Genomic DNA, 23,907 nt, shown 5'->3' on the forward strand with positions numbered 1-23,907 from the left:
CAATTGGAAGATAATGCATTATAATGAAAGAAGACTGCATAAAACTATGTCTGTTAAAAACAGCAAATCAGTTAGCAAAATAATAATGTGTAATTATATTAAGCCACTACAAATACTCTGGAGATCTTAAGTAAACAAGGTCATTAATCAATGGGTCGATACCAACATTCTGTCTCAGATACTTGGTTTGCATCACTATGTTCCTACCATGATTGAGGATGATCCAGCAGTACTATAGCTTCAATAAAAAGATTTAGGTCTCCATTGAAACTCATATAACATGTCTTTCCTTCACAATTAGAAGAGTGATGGTGCTAAATTACCCTCCTTTGGAAAGAACCCAAGTTTCACCTAAATTTGGACAGATCACTATGGAATTCCCCATCATGTAGACTCCTAACCAATGAACAATCAGACCATGGGAGATAGCCGACTGTCTCCTGCAATGTGCACCAAAAATGGAAATTCAAGTTCTTGGTATCCTGTAACTGGCATTGAATTTCCAGTTTGGATTGCGGTGGCTGGCTAGGTTCCAGTGGCCAAGGATAAACCTGTTTTTTAGGTGGGTCTATCTGACTGCTATACTTAGCCAGTCAGAAGATGAATATTGCCAGTGACCAGGTATGTTATGTGTTATTGCAAGTCATTGGCCAGTCCATAGACCCAGATATTCAGCCATGTGGTATTTAGCAAGCCAGGAGCCATTCCCAGCCAGATAATCAGGCATATTATTGCTCCCCCTAAATCTTACTATCTCAAACTCACAGATTTAAATTAAAATCCTTTTGGATTATTAAATAGTTTTCATTGGAAATATTTCCTCAAGGCATTTTTTACATCCTTGTTTTTCAGGCTATAAATTACAGGGTTAAACATAGGAATTAAAGTATTATGCAAAACTGCAATAACTTTGTTTATTTCCATTGACTGCATGGATGGTGGTCTCAAATATAAACACATCAGAGTCAAATAGAAGAGAGATACAACCGTGAGGTGGGAGGAGCAGGTAGAGAAGGCTTTACGTCTCCCCTCTGTGGAACGGATCCTCAGGATGTTGGAGATGATGTAGATGTAAGATGTGAGGGTTGATATAAAGCAGGGGCATGCTACAAATCCTCCAAAAATATAAACTATACATTGAAGAGAAGAGGTGCTGCTGCATGAAAGCTTTAATAATGCTGTAATATCACAAAAGAAATGATTAATCTCATTGGAGTGACAAAAGGAAAATCGAGGAAGGAAAATAAAATAAGATACCGGCATCAGAAGACTTAAGACCCATGAGCTTGTGCTTAACTGGATGCAAACTTTTTGATTCATGATCAAATAGTAACACAAAGGTTGACATATAGCAACATAACGGTCATAGGCCATGACTGAAAGAATTAAAAATTCATTGGCAGTTAGAGACAAAAAGAAATACATCTGTGTAAAACACCCACTCACAGAAATATGATGGTTCTTTCTCAGCAAGATATCCATTAGCTTAGTGAGAGTAACTGTAGTGGAAAAGATGTCAAGAAAGGACAAGTTACTGAGGAAAAAGTACATAGGGGTATGCAAGTGATTGTCTAGGCACACGATGGTGATAATAGTGAGGTTCCCCATCAGGATGATCAGGTAAATCAATAGAAACAGAAAGAAGAGAGGTACCTGCAGCTCTGGAAATTCTGGGAACCCCAAAATGATAAATTCAGTCAAGGTAGTAAAATTTACCTTTTCCATTTGATTCTGTGAAACAAAGAAAATGAAGAATTTTACATCCAGGTTTCTTGATGTCAATGTTCAGGTCTATAGAGGTCAATGTTCAGGTCCACGGAGGTCAATGTTCATATTCTATAAATTGTTGCAAATAATGATTTTGGTTTTATTAATCCTGCAGCTCACTAATGCAAATGGTTTAACTTGATTGTTTCTTTAACCTGTAGGCGGTATGAAAGAACTGTAAATTAAGACAAGGCTTCCTATAATCTCTGATCTGATAACCATCTGTAGGACCTGGATATACTCTTTGTAGGTCCGTCTGGGAATTAAGGCTGAAAATGTGTTTTAAATAGCAAAGAGAAAACAAAATTGTAGACTGTAATACCCACCAGTGAGTCTTCTCAGGAGCAGTTCCCACATTCTGGGATTCACTCCTGGAGGGGCTACATCTAACTCCAGACTTCCTCTATTTCAGGAAGCAGGTGACAAAGCCTTTAATACATCGGGACTTTAATACACCAAGACTAGCTTGCTCCACACACTGTAACTAAATCAGTTCCTTATACCTTGTTTAACTGTATAAACATCTTAACTATCTGTTTATCCCAATGGACACTGCACCACCCATCTTGTCCCCATCTAATAATTGCTGTATTGTAGAAAAGCATTAGCAACATATCTATATTATTTGAATGTTCTGATGTGTACTTATTAGTTGTTTCATAATTATTATACTGTCACTGTATTACAAAGAGTTGCTGAAAAGTTCTCAGTGCAACCAACTAACTTCCTAAATTCTGAGCGTTATTTTGCCGCTGTCGTTGAAAAGAGTGTGATCTTATTTCAATTAGGGAGAAATTCTATAACTAGTACCTAAACTTAGGTATTGGTAGGTGCCCTGCCAATGCCTAATTAAATGAAAAATGCAGTCAGAAACATCAGTATTGAAGTGCTTACTGATGATCTATAAAAGGTGGCTGAATGTAGACCTTGTATGGTGTATTTAAGAAGAGTCCAATGACATATAAATGGAGCAATTTTAATATGGGTACGTACCCTAGATTTGTGCTTATTTAGTTTAATATTGATAGCACGTGTTGTGCGGCCAATGTATACTTTGAGGCAAGGGCATTGGATGTCATAAATGACATATGATGATTTACAATAAGTTTTTATTTTTATTTTGGTGTGGCACACTTTGTCTGACTATGGATGAATCCAGTTGTCACCTGTCAGTGCTTAAAGGTACCACTGACAATGTCTACAACATACTTGACTCTTCAGTTTCATAAATGTTTACTCATCTTGATTTTATAATTTCACCCAGATTTTTAGCCCGTTTGTATGCAAAAATAGGTTCTCACACATAGGTCCTATCACTAACTTGGCCACATGCCAGTGCATAAGTATTATGGTTCTGATATTTGAGGCAAGGGGGTAAATTGTTGGACAAACACCAAGGAATTCTCACTTGACTTCTTCTATTTGTATGCAAGTAGTAACGGGAGATGTGCATATTTAGCCCTAAAGTAGACATTTAAAGGTATTAATATAGAATTAAATATTTTTCCACAGAAGGGCAAATGGTAAAACTAGAGGGCATAACTTGAGGTTGTAGGGAGGAAGACTTAGGAGTACTATTAGGAAATTATTTTTTACGGAAAGGGTGTTGGATGACTTTCATGCTCTCCCGAGGGAGGTAGTGGATAAGAAAATGGTAATGGAATTCAAAAAAACATGGGGAAAACAAAGAGGGTCTCTTATTAGAAAACAAATGGTATAAATTAAAGAACTAAGGCCAATATTGGACATATTTGTAGGTTTTGTGTCCCATATGTGGTGATTCTGTGTAGGATGGGCTGGGGAGGGAATCAATGGGAACTCCACTAACTTGGAACATGAGGAAATAACTGGCCAGACTTTAGAGTAGATATCTTGCAAACAACGGGATGGTTGGATAGGCTGGAATGAGCTTAGATAGCAACTTCAGCAGTTGGAACCTAGAACGATACCTGGTGAACTTTAGTTATGGCCAAGAAATATCAAAGAATAGGCAATTTAATTTAATCATGTATTCTTAATAAGAATAACTAATGGGCGGGCTGGATGGATCATTCAGGTCTTTATCTGCTGACCTTTGCTATGTTATTATAACCTAATATACTATTGCCTACCTCTAGGATACCTAACGTCAACTAGGCATGCCTAGGCTCTGCTAGGTGGGTTTCTATAAGTGGTGCCTAGAAGCTGATTAACAACCATGCAGAATGATGCCTACAATATAGGTGAACTTCGGCACCGGTTATAGAATCTGCCCTTTAGTGAAAAAGTCAGCCTAGCATAATAACTGCAGGGAGCCCATGTTCCACCCAGTAAAGCTTTCTAATAAAATAAAACATAAAAACATGATGGCAGATAAAGGTCAAATGGCCCATCTAGTCAGCTCATCCACAATAACCATTATCTCTTCCTCTCTCTCTGAGATCCCACGTTACCATCCCAGGCTTTCTTGCAATCAGATACAGACTCTGTCTCCACCACTTCTACTGGAAGACTGTTCCACATCTCTACCACCCTTTCTGTAAAAATGTACTTCCTTAGATTACTCTTAACTTTATCCTATACCCTCTCATTCCAAAGCTTTCTTTCAAATGAAGGAGACTTGACTCATGCGCATTTAAAGCTTCTTGATATTTATTACTTGAGGCTTTTTCTCCACCCTTTTTAATTAATGTGGATCTATAGTGGGTTTTCCCACTGCTGGTGAGTAACATTGTTGGAGTTTTTTTATTTAAATGTCTCTATCATATCTCCCCTCTCCCGCCTTTCCTCCAAAGTATACAGATTGTGATCTTTACATCTGTCCCAATTCACTTTATGATGAGGACCACTCACCATTTTAGTAGCCTTCCTCTGGACTGACTCCATCCTTTTAATATATTTTTGAATTTGCGACCTTCTTAATTGTACACAATATTCTAAACGAAGTCTCACCAGAGTCTTATACAGGGGCATCAATACCTCCTTTTTCCTACTGGCCCTATCTCTCTCTATGCACCCTAGCATACTTCTAGCTTTTGCTATCACCTTTTCAACCTGTTTGGCCACCTTAAGATCATCATATACAATTACACCCAAGTCCTGTTCTTCTGTTGTTCACTTAAGTTCTTCACCCCCTAAACAGTACCTTCCCTCGGGTTTTTGCCGCCCAAATGCATGACCTTGCTTTTCTTAGCATTAAATCTTAGTTGCCACATTTCAAACCATTCTTCAAGTTTCGCCAGGTCTTTCTTCATGTTATTCACATCATTCTAGGTGTCTATTGCAGATTATGGTATCATCCACAAAGAGGCAAATCTTACCCGACAGCCCAGCAGCAATATCATTTATAAAAATGTTAAAAAGAACAGGCCCAAGATCCGAACCTTAGGGCAAACCACTGGTAATATCCCTTTTCTCAGAGCAATCTCCATTAATCACTACCCTCTGTCACCTTCCACTCAACCAGTTCATGATCCAGCCCATCACTTTTTGACCAATCCCAAGGGTACTCAGTTTATTTATTAGATGTCTGTGTGGAACACTGTCAAAGGCTTTGCTAAAATCTAAATACACCACATCTAGTGCACTCCCTCTATCCAATTATCTGGTTACCCTGTCAAAGAAATTGATCTGATTTGTCTGACAAGACCTACCTCTAGTGAATCCATGTTGCCTCCGGTCCATATTCGACAAACTTCACCATTCTCTGTTTAAAAAGTGTTTCTTTTAATTTACTTACCACAGAAGTCAGACTTACTGGCCTGTAATTCCCTACTTCTTCCTTACTTCCACTTTTGTGGAGAGGGACCACATCCGCCATTCTCCAGTTCTCTGGTACCACTCCCGACTTTGGAGACTCAATTAAAAGGTCAGTCAGCAGAGCCACCAGAACTTCCCTAAGTTCTTTCAGTGCCCTCAGATGTCTACTTTTATTTTAGCTAGCTTCTCATGAACACAACTCTTTGAAAATTGATCAGGGTCTTCCACTCCATCATCCATATTCATGTTTGTCTTTTATGATCCCACTCCCAGCGCTTCAGCCGTGAACATAGAACAGAAATATTTGTTAAGCAATTCAGCCTTTTCTCTATTAGTTTCGACATATTTCTCCCCTTCACCTTTGAGTATCACAATGCCACTTTTGCACTTCTTCTTATCACTAATATATCTAAAAAATATATTGTTTCCTTGTTTAACCGTATCAGCTATTTTTCCTTCCATTTGCATCTTTGCTTTCCTGACTACACAACCAGCCTCTCTTAACTTTTCCAGATGTTTTTTTTTTTTGCCTGATTTCCTCCTTCTGTGACCTTTTGAAGTTTATGAATGTAAACTTCTTATTCCTTACCTTTTCAGTTACTACTTTTGAGAACAAAAGTGGCCTTCTTTTCCTCTTACTTTTATTTACTTGCCTCAAAAGAGGTCTGTCGCACTTACATTACTCCTTTCAGCTTTGCCCACTGCATTTCCACTTCATCCAGAGCATGTATGGTTGGGCAGACTGGATGGACCATTCAGGTATTTATCTGCCGTCATTTACTATGTTGCTATGTAATAAATTAATTACATTAGAGCTTGATTTGCTAGGCTGCTGGAATCCAGTTCAGTGTTTTCAAGTGAGGCTTCATAGGACAATATCTATTAGAAATCAGTACATAATCTAGCAGCAGAATCCTGAGTAACATCCATAATATACAGTAAATATGCTGAGTCACCTTTAATATAAAACACTAAAATAATCAATAAATGAGTACCAATGTCTCATTGGTTGTGGTGCTTTAATATTTCAGTTTTTATAACGAGGGGCAGGCAGTTCCCCTTTAAACTCAGAGTAATTGCCTCAATATTGATAAGAATATAAGAATAGTCTTACTGGGTCAGCCCAATTGTCCATCAAACCCAATAGCTTATTCTCACGGTGGCCAATCCAGGTCCCTACTACCTGGACAAAACCCAAAGAGTAGCAATACTTCAATATTGCAGGAACAATTGTATAGACCAGTGTGTCATAAACTTTTTAAGCTGCAACACACTAATCTTGCATATGCGGCTTGAGGACACCCGGAAATGCACGGACGTTGATGCAATGACATCACATGCATGCATGATGTCATCGCATCAACATCCTCACATGCATAGATATCCTCAAGATGCGGCCCAGAGCTTCCTATTACCGGTGGTGTGTGTGTGTGGGGGGGGGGGGTGCTACAGGAGAGGTGAGGAGAAGGAACAGTGACACTGACTGACTACAGGACATGCCCCTTGCTACAAGAGTCACATACTATAAATGGTCAACCAGTATCAGCACCTCTCTTCCTCACCGGCATCTCATGGCACACCTGGAATTTGCTGAGGTAAACTAGTGTGTCACGATACAGAGTTTGCGTTACACTGGTGTAGACAATATTCCACATACCCTAGAGGAAGACTATGCAGGAGATTCAATTCATAAAAAGAAATCCTTGAAAAAGAGAAATATATTATTTGGCATTTTAAAGGCACATTCTTATCCAAGAGGGCTGAAGATTTCTGATCTCCTCAAAGAAGACAGCAAATCTTCATTTCACATTAAAGCTACACATAAAAGGAGTCTGCCCATAGATTTTTCTGCCACTAGAAATGGCCTGAAATTGAATATCTAGGCTAAATGCTTGTAATGGAAGTCAGCCCGGTCTGAATACTAACTCCAAGCTATAAATTTTACATTTGGACACTTAGATTTTTTTGAATATCAGGGTCACAAATTTCATTGTGAAATCTTTGGATCTTTAGATACATATCTATCGATAAACAACTTTTCTGATTTAGCTTTTTATATCATTATTTTTCAAGGTATAAATTTCATAAAAGGATATCCAGCAACCAGAGGAGAGTTTATTAGGAATAATTGAAGAAAGACAAATTATTGAGGAAAATTTACAGCAATGTTTGAACAAAAAAACACAAGGCTAAACAGGAGAACTCATCTTGCTTGTCCTCCTGATTGATACTGTGATATGGAAGAGGATCATGCTTGAATGACTCCCATACACCCTAGAGTAGGGGTGGCAATCTTGGTCCCTGAGCACTGCTACTCAGTCGGGTTTTCAGGATTTCTTCATTGAATATGCATATTCATTGGAGAAATCCTGAAAATTCAACTGGGTTGTGGCCCACCAGAATCAAGGTTGTCCAACCTTGCCTTAGAGAGAGCATTGGTCAATACAAGAGATGAAAGTACAGTTCTGAAACCCAGCAGAATGTATTTTTATCAACTAACCAGTCTCAGTTTATACAAAGAAATCCTCTTCACTGGTGAATGAGCGACAGTATTGTCAAAGTGGGAGGTTACTTTATCTTATTGATGTAGTTATCCTTCATTGAAGAATCTGATGATGCCTGATGTATATTATTGTTCAGACTTGAGCAGGTTGGGTCTTTCTTCCATAAACATGTTTGTGTGTCACTGGTTGTTACTCCTTCTCTGGACTATCTCTGTGGCTGTTGATTTACATGTAGTGAGATCATTCATTTTACAAGGATACACAGAGAAATACTGAATAGTGGAAATCCCACACATTAAATCTGTATATTGAGATTCTGCAAGTCACATATGTAAGTTATACATTCATTTCTGCCATATTGCAAATCTACACATTATTGTTAAATAATAAGTAATAATAAGCCCCAAACAGCTTGAAAATTAAGATGTGTTTGGCTATAAAATAAAGTATAGTTAAGATTTGTGGATATACCAATCAGGAGACTTGCTACAGTGAACTTGAACTAAAATGAAATAATAAGTTCAAGTATAGCCACTGAGGTTCTATTTAGATATTTATCCTGAATGTTTCTGACATTTTACATGAGAAAAGTTTGATGAAAAGAGAAGATAGAAGAGGAAAATTACTAGAAGTGAAAGATAATTGATCTGACTAATTAGTAAAAACCGGATAAAAGGAGCACTTTAAAAAAAACCCTAAAAGTGCAGTTCATTTCTGAAAATACAAATGTAGAATTTGGGTCTACTAAAACCCCACAAAAACTACCCAAACATTAGTTACTTTCTATCTACCTGTACATGGGGAAATGCAGAAAATAGTCCAGCTAAGTAACAGTGATCCTTCCTGTAATAAACATTTAACAATAAAAAAGAAAGCTTTGATTCTGTAGGCAATTGGAAGATAATGCATTATAATGAAAGAAGACAGCATAAAACTATGTCTGTTAAAAACAGCAAATCAGTTAGCAAAATAATAATGTGTAATTATATTAAGCCACAAAAAATACTCTGGAGATCTTAAGTAAACAAGGTCATTAATCAATGGGTCGATACCAGCATTCTGTCTGAGATACTTGGTTTGCATCACTATGTTCCTACCATGATTGAGGATGATCCAGCAGTACTATAGCTTCAATAAAAAGATTTAGGTCTCCATTGAAACTCATATAACATGTCTTTCCTTCACAATTAGAAGAGTGATGGTGCTAAATTACCCTCCTTTGGAAAGAACCCAAGTTTCACCTAAATTTGGACAGATCACTATGGAATTCCCCATCATGTAGACTCCTAACCAATGAACAATCAGACCATGGGAGATAGCCGACTGTCTCCTGCAATGTGCACCAAAAATGGAAATTCAAGTTCTTGGTATCCTATAACTGGCATTGAATTTCCAGTTTGGATTGCGGTGGCTGGCTAGGTTCCAGTGGCCAAGGATAAACCTGCTTTTTAGGTGGGTCTATCTGACTGCTATACTTAGCCAGCCAGAAGATGAATATTGCCAGTGACCAGGTATGTTATGTGTTATTGCAAGTCATTGGCCAGTCCATAGACCCAGATATTCAGCCATGTTGTATTTAGCAAGCCAGGAGCCATTCCCAGCCAGATAATCAGGCATATTATTGCTCCCCCTAAATCTTACTATCTCAAACTCACAGATTTAAATTAAAATCCTTTTGGATTATTAAATAGTTTTCATTGGAAATATTTCCTCAAGGCATTTTTTACATCCTTGTTTTTCAGGCTATAAATTACAGGGTTAAACATAGGAATTAAAGTATTATGCAAAACTGCAATAACTTTGTTTATTTCCATTGACTGCATGGATGGTGGTCTCAAATATAAACACATCAGAGTCAAATAGAAGAGAGATACAACCGTGAGGTGGGAGGAGCAGGTAGAGAAGGCTTTACGTCTCCCCTCTGTGGAACGGATCCTCAGGATGTTGGAGATGATGTAGATGTAAGATGTGAGGGTTGATATAAAGCAGAGGCATACTACAAATCCTCCAAAAATATAAACTGTACATTGAAGAGAAGAGGTGCTGCTGCAAGAAAGCTTTAATAATGCTGTAATATCACAAAAGAAATGATTAATCTCATTGGAGTGACAAAAGGAAAATCGAGGAAGGAAAATAAAATAAGGTACAGGCATCAGAAGACTTAAGACCCATGAGCTTGTGCTTAACTGGATGCAAACTTTTTGATTCATGATCAAATAGTAACACAAAGGTTGACATATAGCAACATAACGGTCATAGGCCATGACTGAAAGAATTAAAAATTCATTGGCAGTTAGAGACAAAAAGAAATACATCTGTGTAAAACACCCACTCACAGAAATATGATGGTTCTTTCTCAGCAAGATATCCATTAGCTTAGTGAGAGTAACTGTAGTGGAAAAGATGTCAAGAAAGGACAAGTTACTGAGGAAAAAGTACATAGGGGTATGAAGGTGATTGTCTAGGCACACGATGGTGATAATAGTGAGGTTCCCCATCAGGATGATCAGGTAAATCAATAGAAACAGAAAGAAGAGAGGTACCTGCAGCTCTGGAAATTCTGGGAACCCCAAAATGATAAATTCAGTCAAGGTAGTAAAATTTACCTTTTCCATTTGATTCTGTGAAACAAAGAAAATGAAGAATTTTACATCCAGGTTTCTTGATGTCAATGTTCAGGTCTATAGAGGTCAATGTTCAGGTCCATGGAGGTCAATGTTCATATTCTATAAATTGCTGCAAATAATGATTTTGGTTTTATTAATCCTGCAGCTCACTAATGCAAATGGTTTAACTTGATTGTTTCTTTAACCTGTAGGCGGTATGAAAGAACTGTAAATTAAGACAAGGCTTCCTATAATCTCTGATCTGATAACCATCTGTAGGACCTGGATATACTCTTTGTAGGTCCGTCTGGGAATTAAGGCTGAAAATGTGTTTTAAATAGCAAGAGAGAAAACAAAATTGTAGACTGTAATACCCACCAGTGAGTCTTCTCAGGAGCAGTTCACACATTCTGGGATTCACTCCTGGAGGGGCTACATCTAACTCCAGATTACATCTATTTCAGGAAGCAGGTGACAAAGCCTTTAATACATCGGGACTTTAATACACCAAGACTAGCTTGCTCCACACACTGTAACTAAATCAGTTCCTTATACCTTGTTTAACTGTATAAACATCTTAACTATCTGTTTATCCCAATGGACACTGCACCACCCATCTTGTCCCCATCTAATAATTGCTGTATTGTAGAAAAGCATTAGCAACATATCTATATTATTTGAATGTTCTGATGTGTACTTATTAGTTGTTTCATAATTATTATACTGTCACTGTATTACAAAGGGTTGCTGAAAAGTTCTCAGTGCAACCAACTAACTTCCTAAATTCTGAGCGTTATTTTGCCGCTGTCGTTGAAAAGAGTGTGATCTTATTTCAATTAGAGGGAAATTCTATAACTAATACCTAAACTTAGGTATTGGTAGGTGCCCTGCCAATGCCTAATTAAATGAAAAATGTAGTCAGAAACATCAGTATTGAAGTGCTTACTGATGATCTATAAAAGGTGGCTGAAATGGCCACTTTAGGCTGTGGAACACCAAAGTTGGTGTGGCCAACATAGGAAATGGTGTTAGGTCGGCAAAAGTACCTACCCAGCTGCGATTCACGCCAAGATAGGCAGCTGAAATGTAGACCTTGTATGGTGTATTTAAGAAGTGTCCAATGACATACCAATGGAGCAATTTCAATATGGGTACGTACCCTAGATTTGTGCTTATTTAGTCTAATATTGATAGCACGTGTTGTGCGCCCAATGTATACTTTGGGGCAAGGGCATTGGATGTCATAAATGACGTATGATGATTTTTATTTTGGTGTGGTACACTTTGTCTGACTATGGATGAATCCAGTTGTCACCTGTCAGTGCTTAAAGGTACCACTGACAATGTCTACAACATACTTGACTCTTCAGTTTCATAAATGTTTACTCATCTTGATTTTATAATTTCACCCAGATTTTTAGCCCGTTTGTATGCAAAAATAGGTTCTCACACGTAGGTCCTATCACTAACTTGGCCACATGCCAGTGCATAAGTATTATGGTTCTGATATTTGAGGCAAGGGGGTAAATTGTTGGACAAACACCAAGGAATTCTCACTTGACTTCTTCTATTTGTATGCAAGTAGTAACGGGAGATGTGCATATTTAGCCCTAAAGTAGACATTTAAAGGTATTAATATAGAATTAAATATTTTTCCACAGAAGAGCAAATGGTAAAACTAGAGGGCATAACTTGAGGTTGTAGGGAGGAAGACTTAGGAGTACTATTAGGAAATTATTTTTTACGGAAAGGGTGTTGGATGACTTTCATGCCCTCCCGAGGGAGGTAGTGGATAAGAAAATGGTAATGGAATTCAAAAAAACATGGGGAAAACAAAGAGGGTCTCTTATTAGAAAACAAATGGTATAAATTAAAGAACTAAGGCCAATATTGGACATATTTGTAGGTTTTGTGTCCCATATGTGGTGATTCTGTGTAGGATGGGCTGGGGAGGGAATCAATGGGAACTCCACTAACTTGGAACATGAGGAAATAACTGGCCAGACTTTAGAGTAGATATCTTGCAAACAACGGGATGGTTGGATAGGCTGGAATGAGCTTAGATAGCAACTTCAGCAGTTGGAACCTAGAACGATACCTGGTGAACTTTAGTTATGGCCAAGAAATATCAAAGAATAGACAATTTCATTTAATCATGTATTCTTAATAAGAATAACTAATGGGTGGGCTGGATGGATCATTCAGGTCTTTATCTGCTGACCTTTGCTATGTTATTATGACCTAATATACTATTGCCTACCTCTAGGATACCTAACGTCAACTAGGCATGCCTAGGCTCTGCTAGGTGGGTTTCTATAAGTGGTGCCTAGAAGCTGATTAACAACCATGCAGAATGATGCCTACAATATAGGTGAACTTCGGCACCGGTTATAGAATCTGCCCTTTAGTGAAAAAGTCAGCCTAGCATAATAACTGCAGGGAGCCCATGTTCCACCCAGTAAAGCTTTCTAATAAAATAAAACATAAAAACATGATGGCAGATGAAGGTCAAATGGCCCATCTAGTCAGCTCATCCACAATAACCATTATCTCTTCCTCTCTCTCTGAGATCCCACGTGACCATCCCAGGCTTTCTTGCAATCAGATACAGACTCTGTCTACACCACTTCTACTGGAAGACTGTTCCACATCTCTACCACCCTTTCTGTAAAAAAAGTACTTCCTTAGATTACTCTTAACTTTATCCTATACCCTCTCATTCCAAAGCTTTCTTTCAAATGAAGGAGACTTGACTCATGCGCATTTAAAGCTTCTTGATATTTATTACTTGAAGCTTTTTCTCCACCCTTTTTAATTAATGTGGATCTATAGTGGGTTTTCCCACTGCTGGTGAGTAACATTGTTGGAGTTTTTTTATTTAAATGTCTCTATCATATCTCCCCTCTCCCGCCTTTCCTCCAAAGTATACAGATTGAGATCTTTACATCTGTCCCCATACACCTTATGATGAGGACCACTCACCATTTTAGTAGCCTTCCTCTGGACTGACTCCATCCTTTTAATATATTTTTGAATTTGCGACCTTCTTAATTGTACACAATATTCTAAACAAAGTCTCACCAGAGTCTTATGCAGGGGCATCAATACCTCCTTTTTCCTACTGGCCCTATCTCACTCTATGCACCCTAGCATACTTCTAGCTTTTGCTATCACCTTTTCAACCTATTTGGCCACCTTAAGATCATCATATACAATTACACCCAAGTCCTGTTCTTCTGTTGTTCACTTAAGTTCTTCACCCCGTAAACAGTACCTTCCCTCGGGTTTTTGCCGCCCAAATGCATGACCTTGCTTTTCTTAGCCCTATAGACGCTCCTACCAACTACAGACCTATCGCTTCGATCCCATTATATGTCAAACTGATTGAAGGACTTGTGGCTCAATACCTCACCAACTACCTATTTGACCATAATATACTTCACTCCTCTCAATCAGGATTTAGATCTCACCACAGCACGGAAACACTACTAGCAACACTACTAGACATAGCCCGACAACACCTCAGTAAAGGACACAGGATCCTAATTATCCAACTGGATCTTTCCGCCGCCTTCGATCTAGTCGATCACACCATATTACTCCAGATACTTGATGCAATCGGGATCTCAGGAGTGGTTTACAATTGGTTCCAAGGATTCCTTAAAACAAGAACGTACAGAGTTAAGACAAACAACACGAAATCTAACTCATGGTCAAATCCATGCGGAGTCCCGCAGGGGTCACCACTATCGCCCATTCTATTCAATCTCTTCATCTCCTCCCTCGGCACCACTCTAGACAACCTAAATGTAACATCATTCAGCTACGCAGATGACATAACTATTCTCCTCCCCTTTGAAATCCAAGATCACACCTCAACAGGACACCTGGAAATAATTCTGGATGAAGTAGAAAAATGGATGACAAACCACAAACTGAAACTAAACTCGGACAAAACCAAATTCCTAATGCTTGAAACGGACAAAAACCCATCCATAACAGACCTAGAAATTAAAGCAACCAAATACCCAATCCAGACCTCACTCAGAATCTTGGGAGTGCTGATAGACAGAAGCTGCACTATGCAGACCCAGATCAACAAAACTACCCAAAAAGCATTCTTCACAATGCGCAACTTAAGAAAAATAAGGAAATTCTTTGACAAAGAACACTACAGGATAATTGTACAATCCCTGATACTAGGTCTCGTGGACTACTGCAATATCCTTTATCTACCATGCCCCACAAACATGATCAAAAAACTTCAAACCGTTCAGAACACAGCCCTTAGACTAATTTACTCACTCGGAAAATTTGACCACATCACCAATGCCTACCTAGACTCACACTGGCTACCGATTCGAGCCAGAATTCAATTCAAACTATACTGTCTACTCTTCAAAGTAATTAACGGTACTGCACCCACCTACCTAAATGACCGCCTAAACCGTAACCTTCCAACCAGAACAAGAAGAACACTGACATCATTCACATACCCACCACTCAAGGGTACTCACCGCAAAAAGCTTTATGATAGCCTCCTGGCAACACATGCTGCAAAACTCGAACCTTCCATCACCAGATTGTTAACCACAACATCAGACCTCAAGACATTCCGTAAAGAAATCAAAACACTGCTGTTCAAAAAATATATACAATCTACCTAACCTCCCTCACCCCATCCCCCAAGAAACCAAAACACTGCCGTCCAAAACATCTTCCGATGTTATTAAGTCTTTACTATCATTCTGTTATTAAGTCTCTATCCTCAAACTGTATTCTCTATTGTCATGTACCATCCTGGAAATGTCCAGTTCTCTTCTTATGTAATCCGCTTTGAACCGCAAGGTACAAGCGGAATAAAAATCACTAATGTAATGTAATGTAATGTAAATCTTAGTTGCCACATTTCAAACCATTCTTCAAGTTTCACCAGGTCTTTCTTCATGTTATTCACATCATTCTAGGTGTCTATTGCAGATTATGGTATCATCCACAAAGAGGCAAATCTTACCCGACAGCCCAGCAGCAATATCATTTATAAAAATGTTAAAAAGAACAGGCCCATGATCCGAACCTTAGTGCAAACCACTGGTAATATCCCTTTTCTCAGAGCAATCTCCATTAATCACTACCCTCTGTCACCTTCCACTCAACCAGTTCATGATCCAGCCCATCACTTTTTGACCAATCCCAAGGGTACTCAGTTTATTTATTAGATGTCTGTGTGGAACACTGTCAAAGGCTTTGCTAAAATCTAAATACACCACATCTAGTGCACTCCCTCTATCCAATTATCTGGTTACCCTGTCAAAGAAATTGATCTGATTTGTCTGACAAGACCTACCTCTAGTGAATCCATGTTGCCTCCGGTCCATATTCGACAAACTTCACCATTCTCTGTTTTAAAAGTGTTTCTTTTAATTTGCTTACCACAGAAGTCAGAATTACTGGCCTGTAATTCCCTACTTCTTCCTTACTTCCACTTTTGTGGAGAGGGACCACATCCGCCCTTCTCCAGTTTTCTAGTACCACTCCCGACTTTGGAGACTCAATTAAAAGGTCAGTCAGCAGAGCCACCAGAACTTCCCTAAGTTCTTTCAGTGCCCTCAGATGTCTACTTTTATTTTAGCTAGCTTCTCATGAACACAACTCTTTGAAAATTGATCAGGGTCTTCCACTCCATCATCCATATTCATGTTTGTCTTTTATGATCCCACTCCCAGCGCTTCAGCCGTGAACATAGAACAGAAATATTTGTTAAGCAATTCAGCCTTTTCTCTATTAGTTTCGACATATTTCTCCCCTTCACCTTTGAGTATCACAATGCCACTTTTGCACTTCTTCTTATCACTAATATATCTAAAAAATATATTGTTTCCTTGTTTAACCGTATCAGCTATTTTTCCTTCCATTTGCATCTTTGCTTTCCTGACTACACAACCAGCCTCTCTTAACTTTTCCAGATGTTTTTTTTTTTTTTGCCTGATTTCCTCCTTCTGTGACCTTTTGAAGTTTATGAATGTAAACTTCTTATTCCTTACCTTTTCAGTTACTACTTTTGAGAACAAAAGTGGCCTTCTTTTCCTCTTACTTTTATTTACTTGCCTCAAAAGAGGTCTGTCGCACTTACATTACTCCTTTCAGCTTTGCCCACTGCATTTCCACTTCATCCAGAGCATGTATGGTTGGGCAGACTGGATGGACCATTCAGGTATTTATCTGCCGTCATTTACTATGTTGCTATGTAATAAATTAAATACATTAGAGCTTGATTTGCTAGGCTGCTGGAATCCAGTTCAGTGTTTTCAAGTGAGGCTTCATAGGACAATATCTATTAGAAATCAGTACATAATCTAGCAGCAGAATCCTGAGTAACATCAATAATATACAGTAAATATGCTGAGTCACCTTAAATATAAAACACTAAAATAATCAATAAATGAGTACCAATGTCTCATTGGTTGTGATGCTTTAATAGTTCAGTTTTTATAACAAGGGGCAGGCAGTTCCCCTTTAAACTCAGAGTAATTGCCTCAATATTGATAAGGATATAAGAATAGCCTTACTGGGTCAGCCCAATTGTCCATCAAACCCAATAGCTTATTCTCACGGTGGCCAATCCAGGTCCCTACTACCTGGACAAAACCCAAAGAGTAGCAATACTTCAATATTGCAGGAACAATTGTATAGACCAGTGTGTCATAAACTTTTTAAGCTGCAACACACTAATCTTGCATATGCGGCTTGAGGACACCCGGAAATGCACGGATGTTGATGCAATGACTTCAAATGCATGCATGATGTCATCGCATCAACATCCTCACATGCATAGATATCCTCAAGCTGCGGCCCAGAGCTTCCTATTACCAGTGGTGTGTGTTTGGGGGGGGGGGTTGCTACAGGAGAGGTGAGGAGAAGGAACAATGACACTAACTGACTACAGGACATGCCTCTTGCCACAAGAGTCACATACTATAAATGGTCAACCAGTATCAGCACCTCTCCTCCTTACCGGCATCTCATGGCACACCTGGAATCTGCTGAGGTAAACTAGTGTCTCACGATACATAGTTTACGATACACTGGTGTAGACAATATTCCACATACCCTAGAAGAAGACTATGCAGGAGACTCAATTCATAAAAAGAAATCCTTGAAAAAGAAATATATTATTTGGCATTATAAAGGCACATTCTTATCCAAGAGGGCTGAAGATTTCTGATTTCCTCAAAGAAGACAGCAGAACTCCATTTCACATTAAAGCTACACATAAAAGGAGTCTGCCCATATATTTTTCTGCCACTAGAAATGGCCTGGCATTGAATATCTAGGCTAAATGCTTGTAATGGAAGTCAGCCCGGCTGACATCCATGGTCTGAATACTAACTCCAAGCTATAAATTTTACATTTGGACACTTAGATTTTTTTGAATATCAGGGTCACAAATTTCAATGTGAAATCTTTGGATCTTTAGATACATATCTATCGATAAACAACTTTTCTGATTTAGCTTTTTATATCATTATTTTTCAAGCTATAAATTTCATAAAAGGATATCAAGCAACCAGAGGAGAGTTTATTAGGAATAATTGAAGACAAATTACTCAGGAAAATTTACAGCAATGTTTGAACAAAAAACACAAGGCGAAACAGGAGAACTCATCTTACTTGTCCTCCTGATTGATACTGTGATATGGAAGAGGATCATGCTTGAATGACTCCCATACACCCTAGAGTAGGGGTGGCAATCTTGGTCCCTGAGCACTGCCACTCAGTCGGGTTTTCAGGATTTCTTAATTGTATGCATATTCATCGGATTAATCCTGAAAATCCAACTGGGTTGTGGCCCTCCAGAATCAAGGTTGTCCAACCTTGCCTTAGAGGGATCATTGAAATAGAAGAGACCACAATACAGTTCTGAAACCTAGCAGAATGTATTTTTATCAGCTAACCATCTCAGTTTATACAAAGAAATCCTCTTCACTGGTGAATGAGCGACAGTATTGTCAAAGTGGGAGGTTACTTTATCTTATTGATGTAGTTATCCTTCATTGAAGAATCTGATGATGCCTGATGTATATTATTGTTCAGACTTGAGCAGGTTGGGTCTTTCTTCCATAAACATGTTTGTGTGTCACTGGTTGTTACTCTTTCTCTGGACTATCTCTGCGGCTGTTGATTTACATGTAGTGAGATCATTCATTTTACAAGGATACACAGTGAAATACGGAATAGTGGAAATCCCACACATTACATCTGTAAATTGAGATTCTGCAAGTCACATATGTAAGTTATACATTCATTTCTGCCATATTGCAAATCTACACATATACATGTTGTTAAATAATAAGTAATAATAAGCCCCAAACAGCTTGAAAATTAAGATAAGTGTTTGGCTATAAAATAAAGTATAGTTAAGATTTTTGGATATACCAATCAGGAGACTTGCTACAGTGAACTTGAACTAAAATGAAATAATAAGTTCAAGTATAGCCACTGAGGTTCTATTTAGATATTTATCCTGAATGTTTCTGACATTTTACATGAGAAAAGTTTGATGAAAAGAGAAGATAGAAGAGGAAAATTAGTAGAAGTGAAAGATAATTGATCTGACTAATTAATGAGTTGCATTTAAAGTTGAGTGGAACATAATCAATGGGCACATCATTAATTATTCCAGTCAAAACCGGATAAAAGGAGCACTTTAAAAAAAACCTAAAAGTGCAGTTCATTTCTGAAAATACAAATGTAGAATTTGGGTCTACTAAAACCCCACAAAAACTACTTAAAAAAAAAACACCTAAAAGTTACTGCTATAAATTTTGATGTGAAATATATAAACCTAAAGGAGCAGTTCATTTCTGAAAATACAAGTGTAGAATATGGGTCTACCCACACAAAAACTACCCAAACCTTAGGGCTCCTTTTACGAAGTCACGATAGATGCTTATCGCATGCACATTTTTAGTGCCCGCTAACCCCCGCACTAGCCGAAAAACTACCGCCTGCTCAAGAGGAGGCGGTAGCGGCTAGCGCACACTATTACTCTCGTTAAACTGCTAACGGGGCTTTGTAAAAGGAGCCCTTAGTTACTTTCTATCTACCTGTACATGGGGAAGTGCAGAAAAGAGTCCAGCTAAGTAATAGTGATCCTTCCTGTAATAAACATTTAACAATAAAAAAAGAAAGCTTTGATTCAGTAGGCAATTGGAAGCTAATGCATCGTAATGAAAGAAGACAGCATAAAACTATGTCTGTTAAAAACAGCAAATCAGTTAGTAAAATAATAATGTGTAATTATATTAAGGGGTCCTTTTACAAAGCCGCAGTAGGGGTTTAACGTGCAGAATACCACACGTTAAACTGCCTGCCACGCTAGTCCCTAACGCCTCCATTGATGAGGCGTTAGGTTTTTGGCTTGCCGTGGGGGTTAGTGCATGATTAAATGTCCGATGCACTAACCCCGCTAACGTGGCTTTGTAAAAGGACCCCTAAGCCACAACAAATACTCTGGAGATCTTAAGTAAACAAGGTCATTAATCAATGGGTCGATACCAGCATTCTGTCTGAGATACTTGGTATGCATCACTGTTTTCCTACCATGATTGAGGATGATCCGGCAGTACTATAGCTTCAATAAAAAGATTTAAGTCTCCATTGAAACTCATATAACATGTCTTTCCTTCACAATTAGAAGAGTGATGGTGCTCTAATACCCTCCTTTGGAAAGAACCCAAGTTTCACCTAAATTTGGACAGATCACTATGGAACCCCCCAACATGTAGACTCCTAATCATCTGACAATCAGACCATGGGAGATAGCCGATTGTCTCCTTCAATGTGCACCATAAATGGAAATTCAAAGTCTGGGTATCCTGCAACTGGCATTGAATTTCTAGTTTGGATTGCGGTGGCTTGCTAAGTTCCAGTGGCCAAGGATAAGCCTGCTTTTTAGGTGGGTCTGTCTGACTGCTGTACTTAGACATCCAGCCAGGAGATGAATATTGCCAGTGATCAGGTATGTTATTGGCCAGTCCATAGACCCAGATATTGAGCTTTGTGGTATTTAGCAAGCCAGGAGCCATTCCTAGGCAGATAATCAGGTTTTGTATTGATCCCCCTAAATCTTACTATCTCAAAATTCACAGATTTAAATTAAAATCCTTTGGGATCATTAAATATTTTTCATTGGAAACATTTCCTCAAAGCATTTTTTACATCCTTGTTTTTCAGGCTGTAAATTATAGGGTTTAACATAGGAATTAAAGTATTATGTAAAATTGCAATAACTTTGTTTATTTCCATTGACTGCATGGATGGTGGTCTCAAATATAAACATAACAGAGTCAAATAGTAGAGACATACAACCGTGAGGTGGGAGGAGCAGGTAGAAAAGGCTTTACGTCTCCCCTCTGTGGAACGGATCCTCAGGATGTTGGAAATGATATAGACATAAGATATGACAGTTGAAATGAAGCAGGGGCATGCTACAAGAACTCCAAAAATATAAACTACACATTCAAAAGAAGAGGTGCTGCTGCAAGAAAGCTTTAATATTGCTGTAATATCACAAAAGAAATGATTAATCTCATTGGAGTGACAAAAGGAAAATTGAGGAAGGAAAATAAAATAAGATAAAGGCATCAGAAGACCTAAGACCCATGAGCTTGTGCTTAACAGGATGCAAACTTTCTGATTCATGATCAAATAGTAACACAAAGGTTGACATATAGCAACATAACGGTCATAGGCCATGACTGAAAGAATTAAAAATTCATTGCTAGCTTGAGAAACAAAAAAATACATCTGTGTAAAACACCCACTCTTAGAAATATGATGGTTCTTTCTCAGCAAGATATCCATCAGCTTAGTGAGAGTAACTGTAGTGGAAAAGATGTCAAGAAAGGACAAGTTACTGAGGAAAAAGTACATTGGGGTGTGCAGGTGAGAGTCCAGGCACACGATAGTGATAATAGTGAGGTTCCCTATAAGGACAATCAGATAAATCAATAGAAACAGAAAGAAGAGAGGTACCTGCAGCTCTGGAAATTCTGGGAACCCCAAAATGATAAATTCTGTCAAGGTAGTAAAATTTACCTTTTCCATTTGATTCTGTGAAACAAAGAAAATGAAGAATTTTACATCCAGGGCTGTGGAGAAATTAGATGCCAATGTTCATATTCTATAAATTGTTGCAAATAATGATTTTGGTTTTCTTAATCCTGCAGCTCACTAAAGCAAATGGTTTAACTTGATTGTTTCTTTAACCTGTAGGCAGTATGAAAGAACTTTTAATAAATAAATGCATATATTTTCTTACCTGTAAAATAAGACAAGGCTTCCTATAATCTCTGATCTGATAACCATCTGTAGGACCTGGATATACTCTTTGTAGGTCCATCTGGGAATTAAGGCTGAAAATGTGAAATGAAATTTTAAATAGCAAGAGAGAAAACAAAATTGTAGGCTGTAATACCCACCAGTGAGTCTTCTCAGGAGTAGTTCACACATTCTGGGATTCACTCCTGGAGGAGCTACATCTAACTTCAGACTACCTCTATTTTAGGAAGTAGGTGACAAAGCCTTTAATACATAGGGACTTTAATACACTAAGACTAGCTTGCTCCACACACTGTAACTAAATCAGTTCCTTATACCTTGTTTAACTGTATAAACATCTTAACTATCTGTTTATCCCAATGGACACTGCACCACCCATCTTGTCCCCATCTAATAATTGCTGTATTGTAGAAAAGCATTAGCAACATATCTATATTATTTGAATGTTCTGTTGTGTACTTATTAGTTGTTTCATAATTATTATACTGTCACTGTATTACAAAGGGTTGCTGAAAAGTTCTCAGTGCAACCAACCAACTTCCTAAATTCTGACCGGTATTTTGCCGCTGGAGGAGGAAATTCTATAACCAGTGCCTAAACTTAGGTTTTGGTAGGTGCCCTGCCGAAGCCTAAGTAATTGAAAAATGCAGTCAGAAACAGTGGTGTTGAAGTGCTTACCAATGCTTTATAAAAGGAATTGTGGCTAGGTAGCCATTTAGGCTGTCGAACACCAAAGTAGGTATGGCCAACACTGGAAGTAATGTTAGGTGTGCTAAAGTGGCTACCTAACTGCGATTCATACCAAGACAGGCAGCTGAAATATAGACCTGGAAAACCCTGGCCTACATTCCAGCTGCCTTTCTTAGCTGCTAGACCATAGCAGCTGATCATGGCAGGGATTTCCCAAGCCACAATTCTATAGCCGGCACCCAAGTTGGTCCGTCAGTCTTTTGAGTACACCGGTTACAGAATTGTTGCATTGGGGAGTCTCTGCTACTCAGCTGATGGGGAGGGGGAAATTCCCCAACTGAAATTAGTTGAGTGGCCATGGCAGGGAACCCCTGAACCGTACTGTAAGTCGTATGGAAGGAGGGATGCCCACTCCCTTATGCCAGCACCCCCTAAACACATGACCCCCATAGGAGGGGCATTCTGGGATGCACTGGGAATGGCTTAAGACTCCAATTAGCCAGATCCCTAAGGCCATCCCTATGGGATGGAGGTGTTCAGGGGGTCATGTATTTGAGGTTGTCAACAGGAGGGAGTGGGAATCCTTCTGGCTAGCATTGCAGATAAAGGTAGGGGGGAATCTGGGTAGGTTTTGGGGGGTGTTCGAGTGGTCATATGTTTGGGGGTACCATCAGGAGGGAGTGGGCTTCCCTCCTGCTGTGGATGTTAGGAGCATGATGGCAGGAGGGAGTGGGCATCCCTCCTGCCGGGGATGTTGTGGGGGTGCCAGCAGGAGAGATTGGGCATCCCTTCGGCCAGGGATTGTTTTGGGGGTAGCTGAAGGAGGGATTGGGCATTCCTTCCTGCCCTGGGTTGTTTTGGGGGTTCTGACAGGATAGAGTGGGTATCCCTACTGCCATGGACAATGGGTAGATGGGTTGGAGTATGAGCAGGAGGTAGTGGGCATCTTTCTTGCTGACTTTTCAGATAAAGGTATGGGGAGCCTGGGTGGTTTTCAGGAGGTGTGTTTGAGGGGTCATGTGTTTGGGGGGTATCAGAAGGAGGGAGTGGGCATCCATCATGCTAGGGATATTGCAGGGGTGCCAGCAAGAAGGATTGGGCATCCATCCTGCTGGGGGTTGTTTTGGGAGTTCTGACAGGAGGGAGTGCGCATCCTTCCTGCCACAGACAGTGGGGGATTTGGGGGTAGCAGCAGGAAGGAGTGTGCTTCCCTCCTGCCGGCCGACGTGGTGGGGTTCAGGTGTTCCCTAACGCAGACG

General features: G+C 39.1%; 1 protein-coding gene across 1 annotated transcript; it reads right to left on the reverse strand.

The window, feature by feature from the left end:
* Positions 1–20,803: 20,803 nt before the first annotated feature.
* Positions 20,804–21,724, reverse strand: LOC117349671 (olfactory receptor 146-like). Its single transcript, XM_033923264.1, has one exon. It carries the CDS (start codon positions 21,722–21,724, stop codon positions 20,804–20,806), a length of 921 nt encoding a protein of 306 aa, XP_033779155.1.
* Between the last annotated feature and the right edge of the window lie 2,183 nt (positions 21,725–23,907).

The sequence above is a fragment of the Geotrypetes seraphini genome, chromosome 16 (genome assembly GCF_902459505.1).
Source record: "Geotrypetes seraphini chromosome 16, aGeoSer1.1, whole genome shotgun sequence".
Classification (NCBI taxonomy): Eukaryota; Metazoa; Chordata; class Amphibia; order Gymnophiona; family Dermophiidae; genus Geotrypetes; species Geotrypetes seraphini.

Bases quoted from the DNA above. Each gene is read 5' to 3' on its own strand.
- LOC117349671 (XM_033923264.1), bottom strand. From the start codon at position 21,724: ATGGAAAAGGTAAATTTTACTACCTTGACAGAATTTATCATTTTGGGG.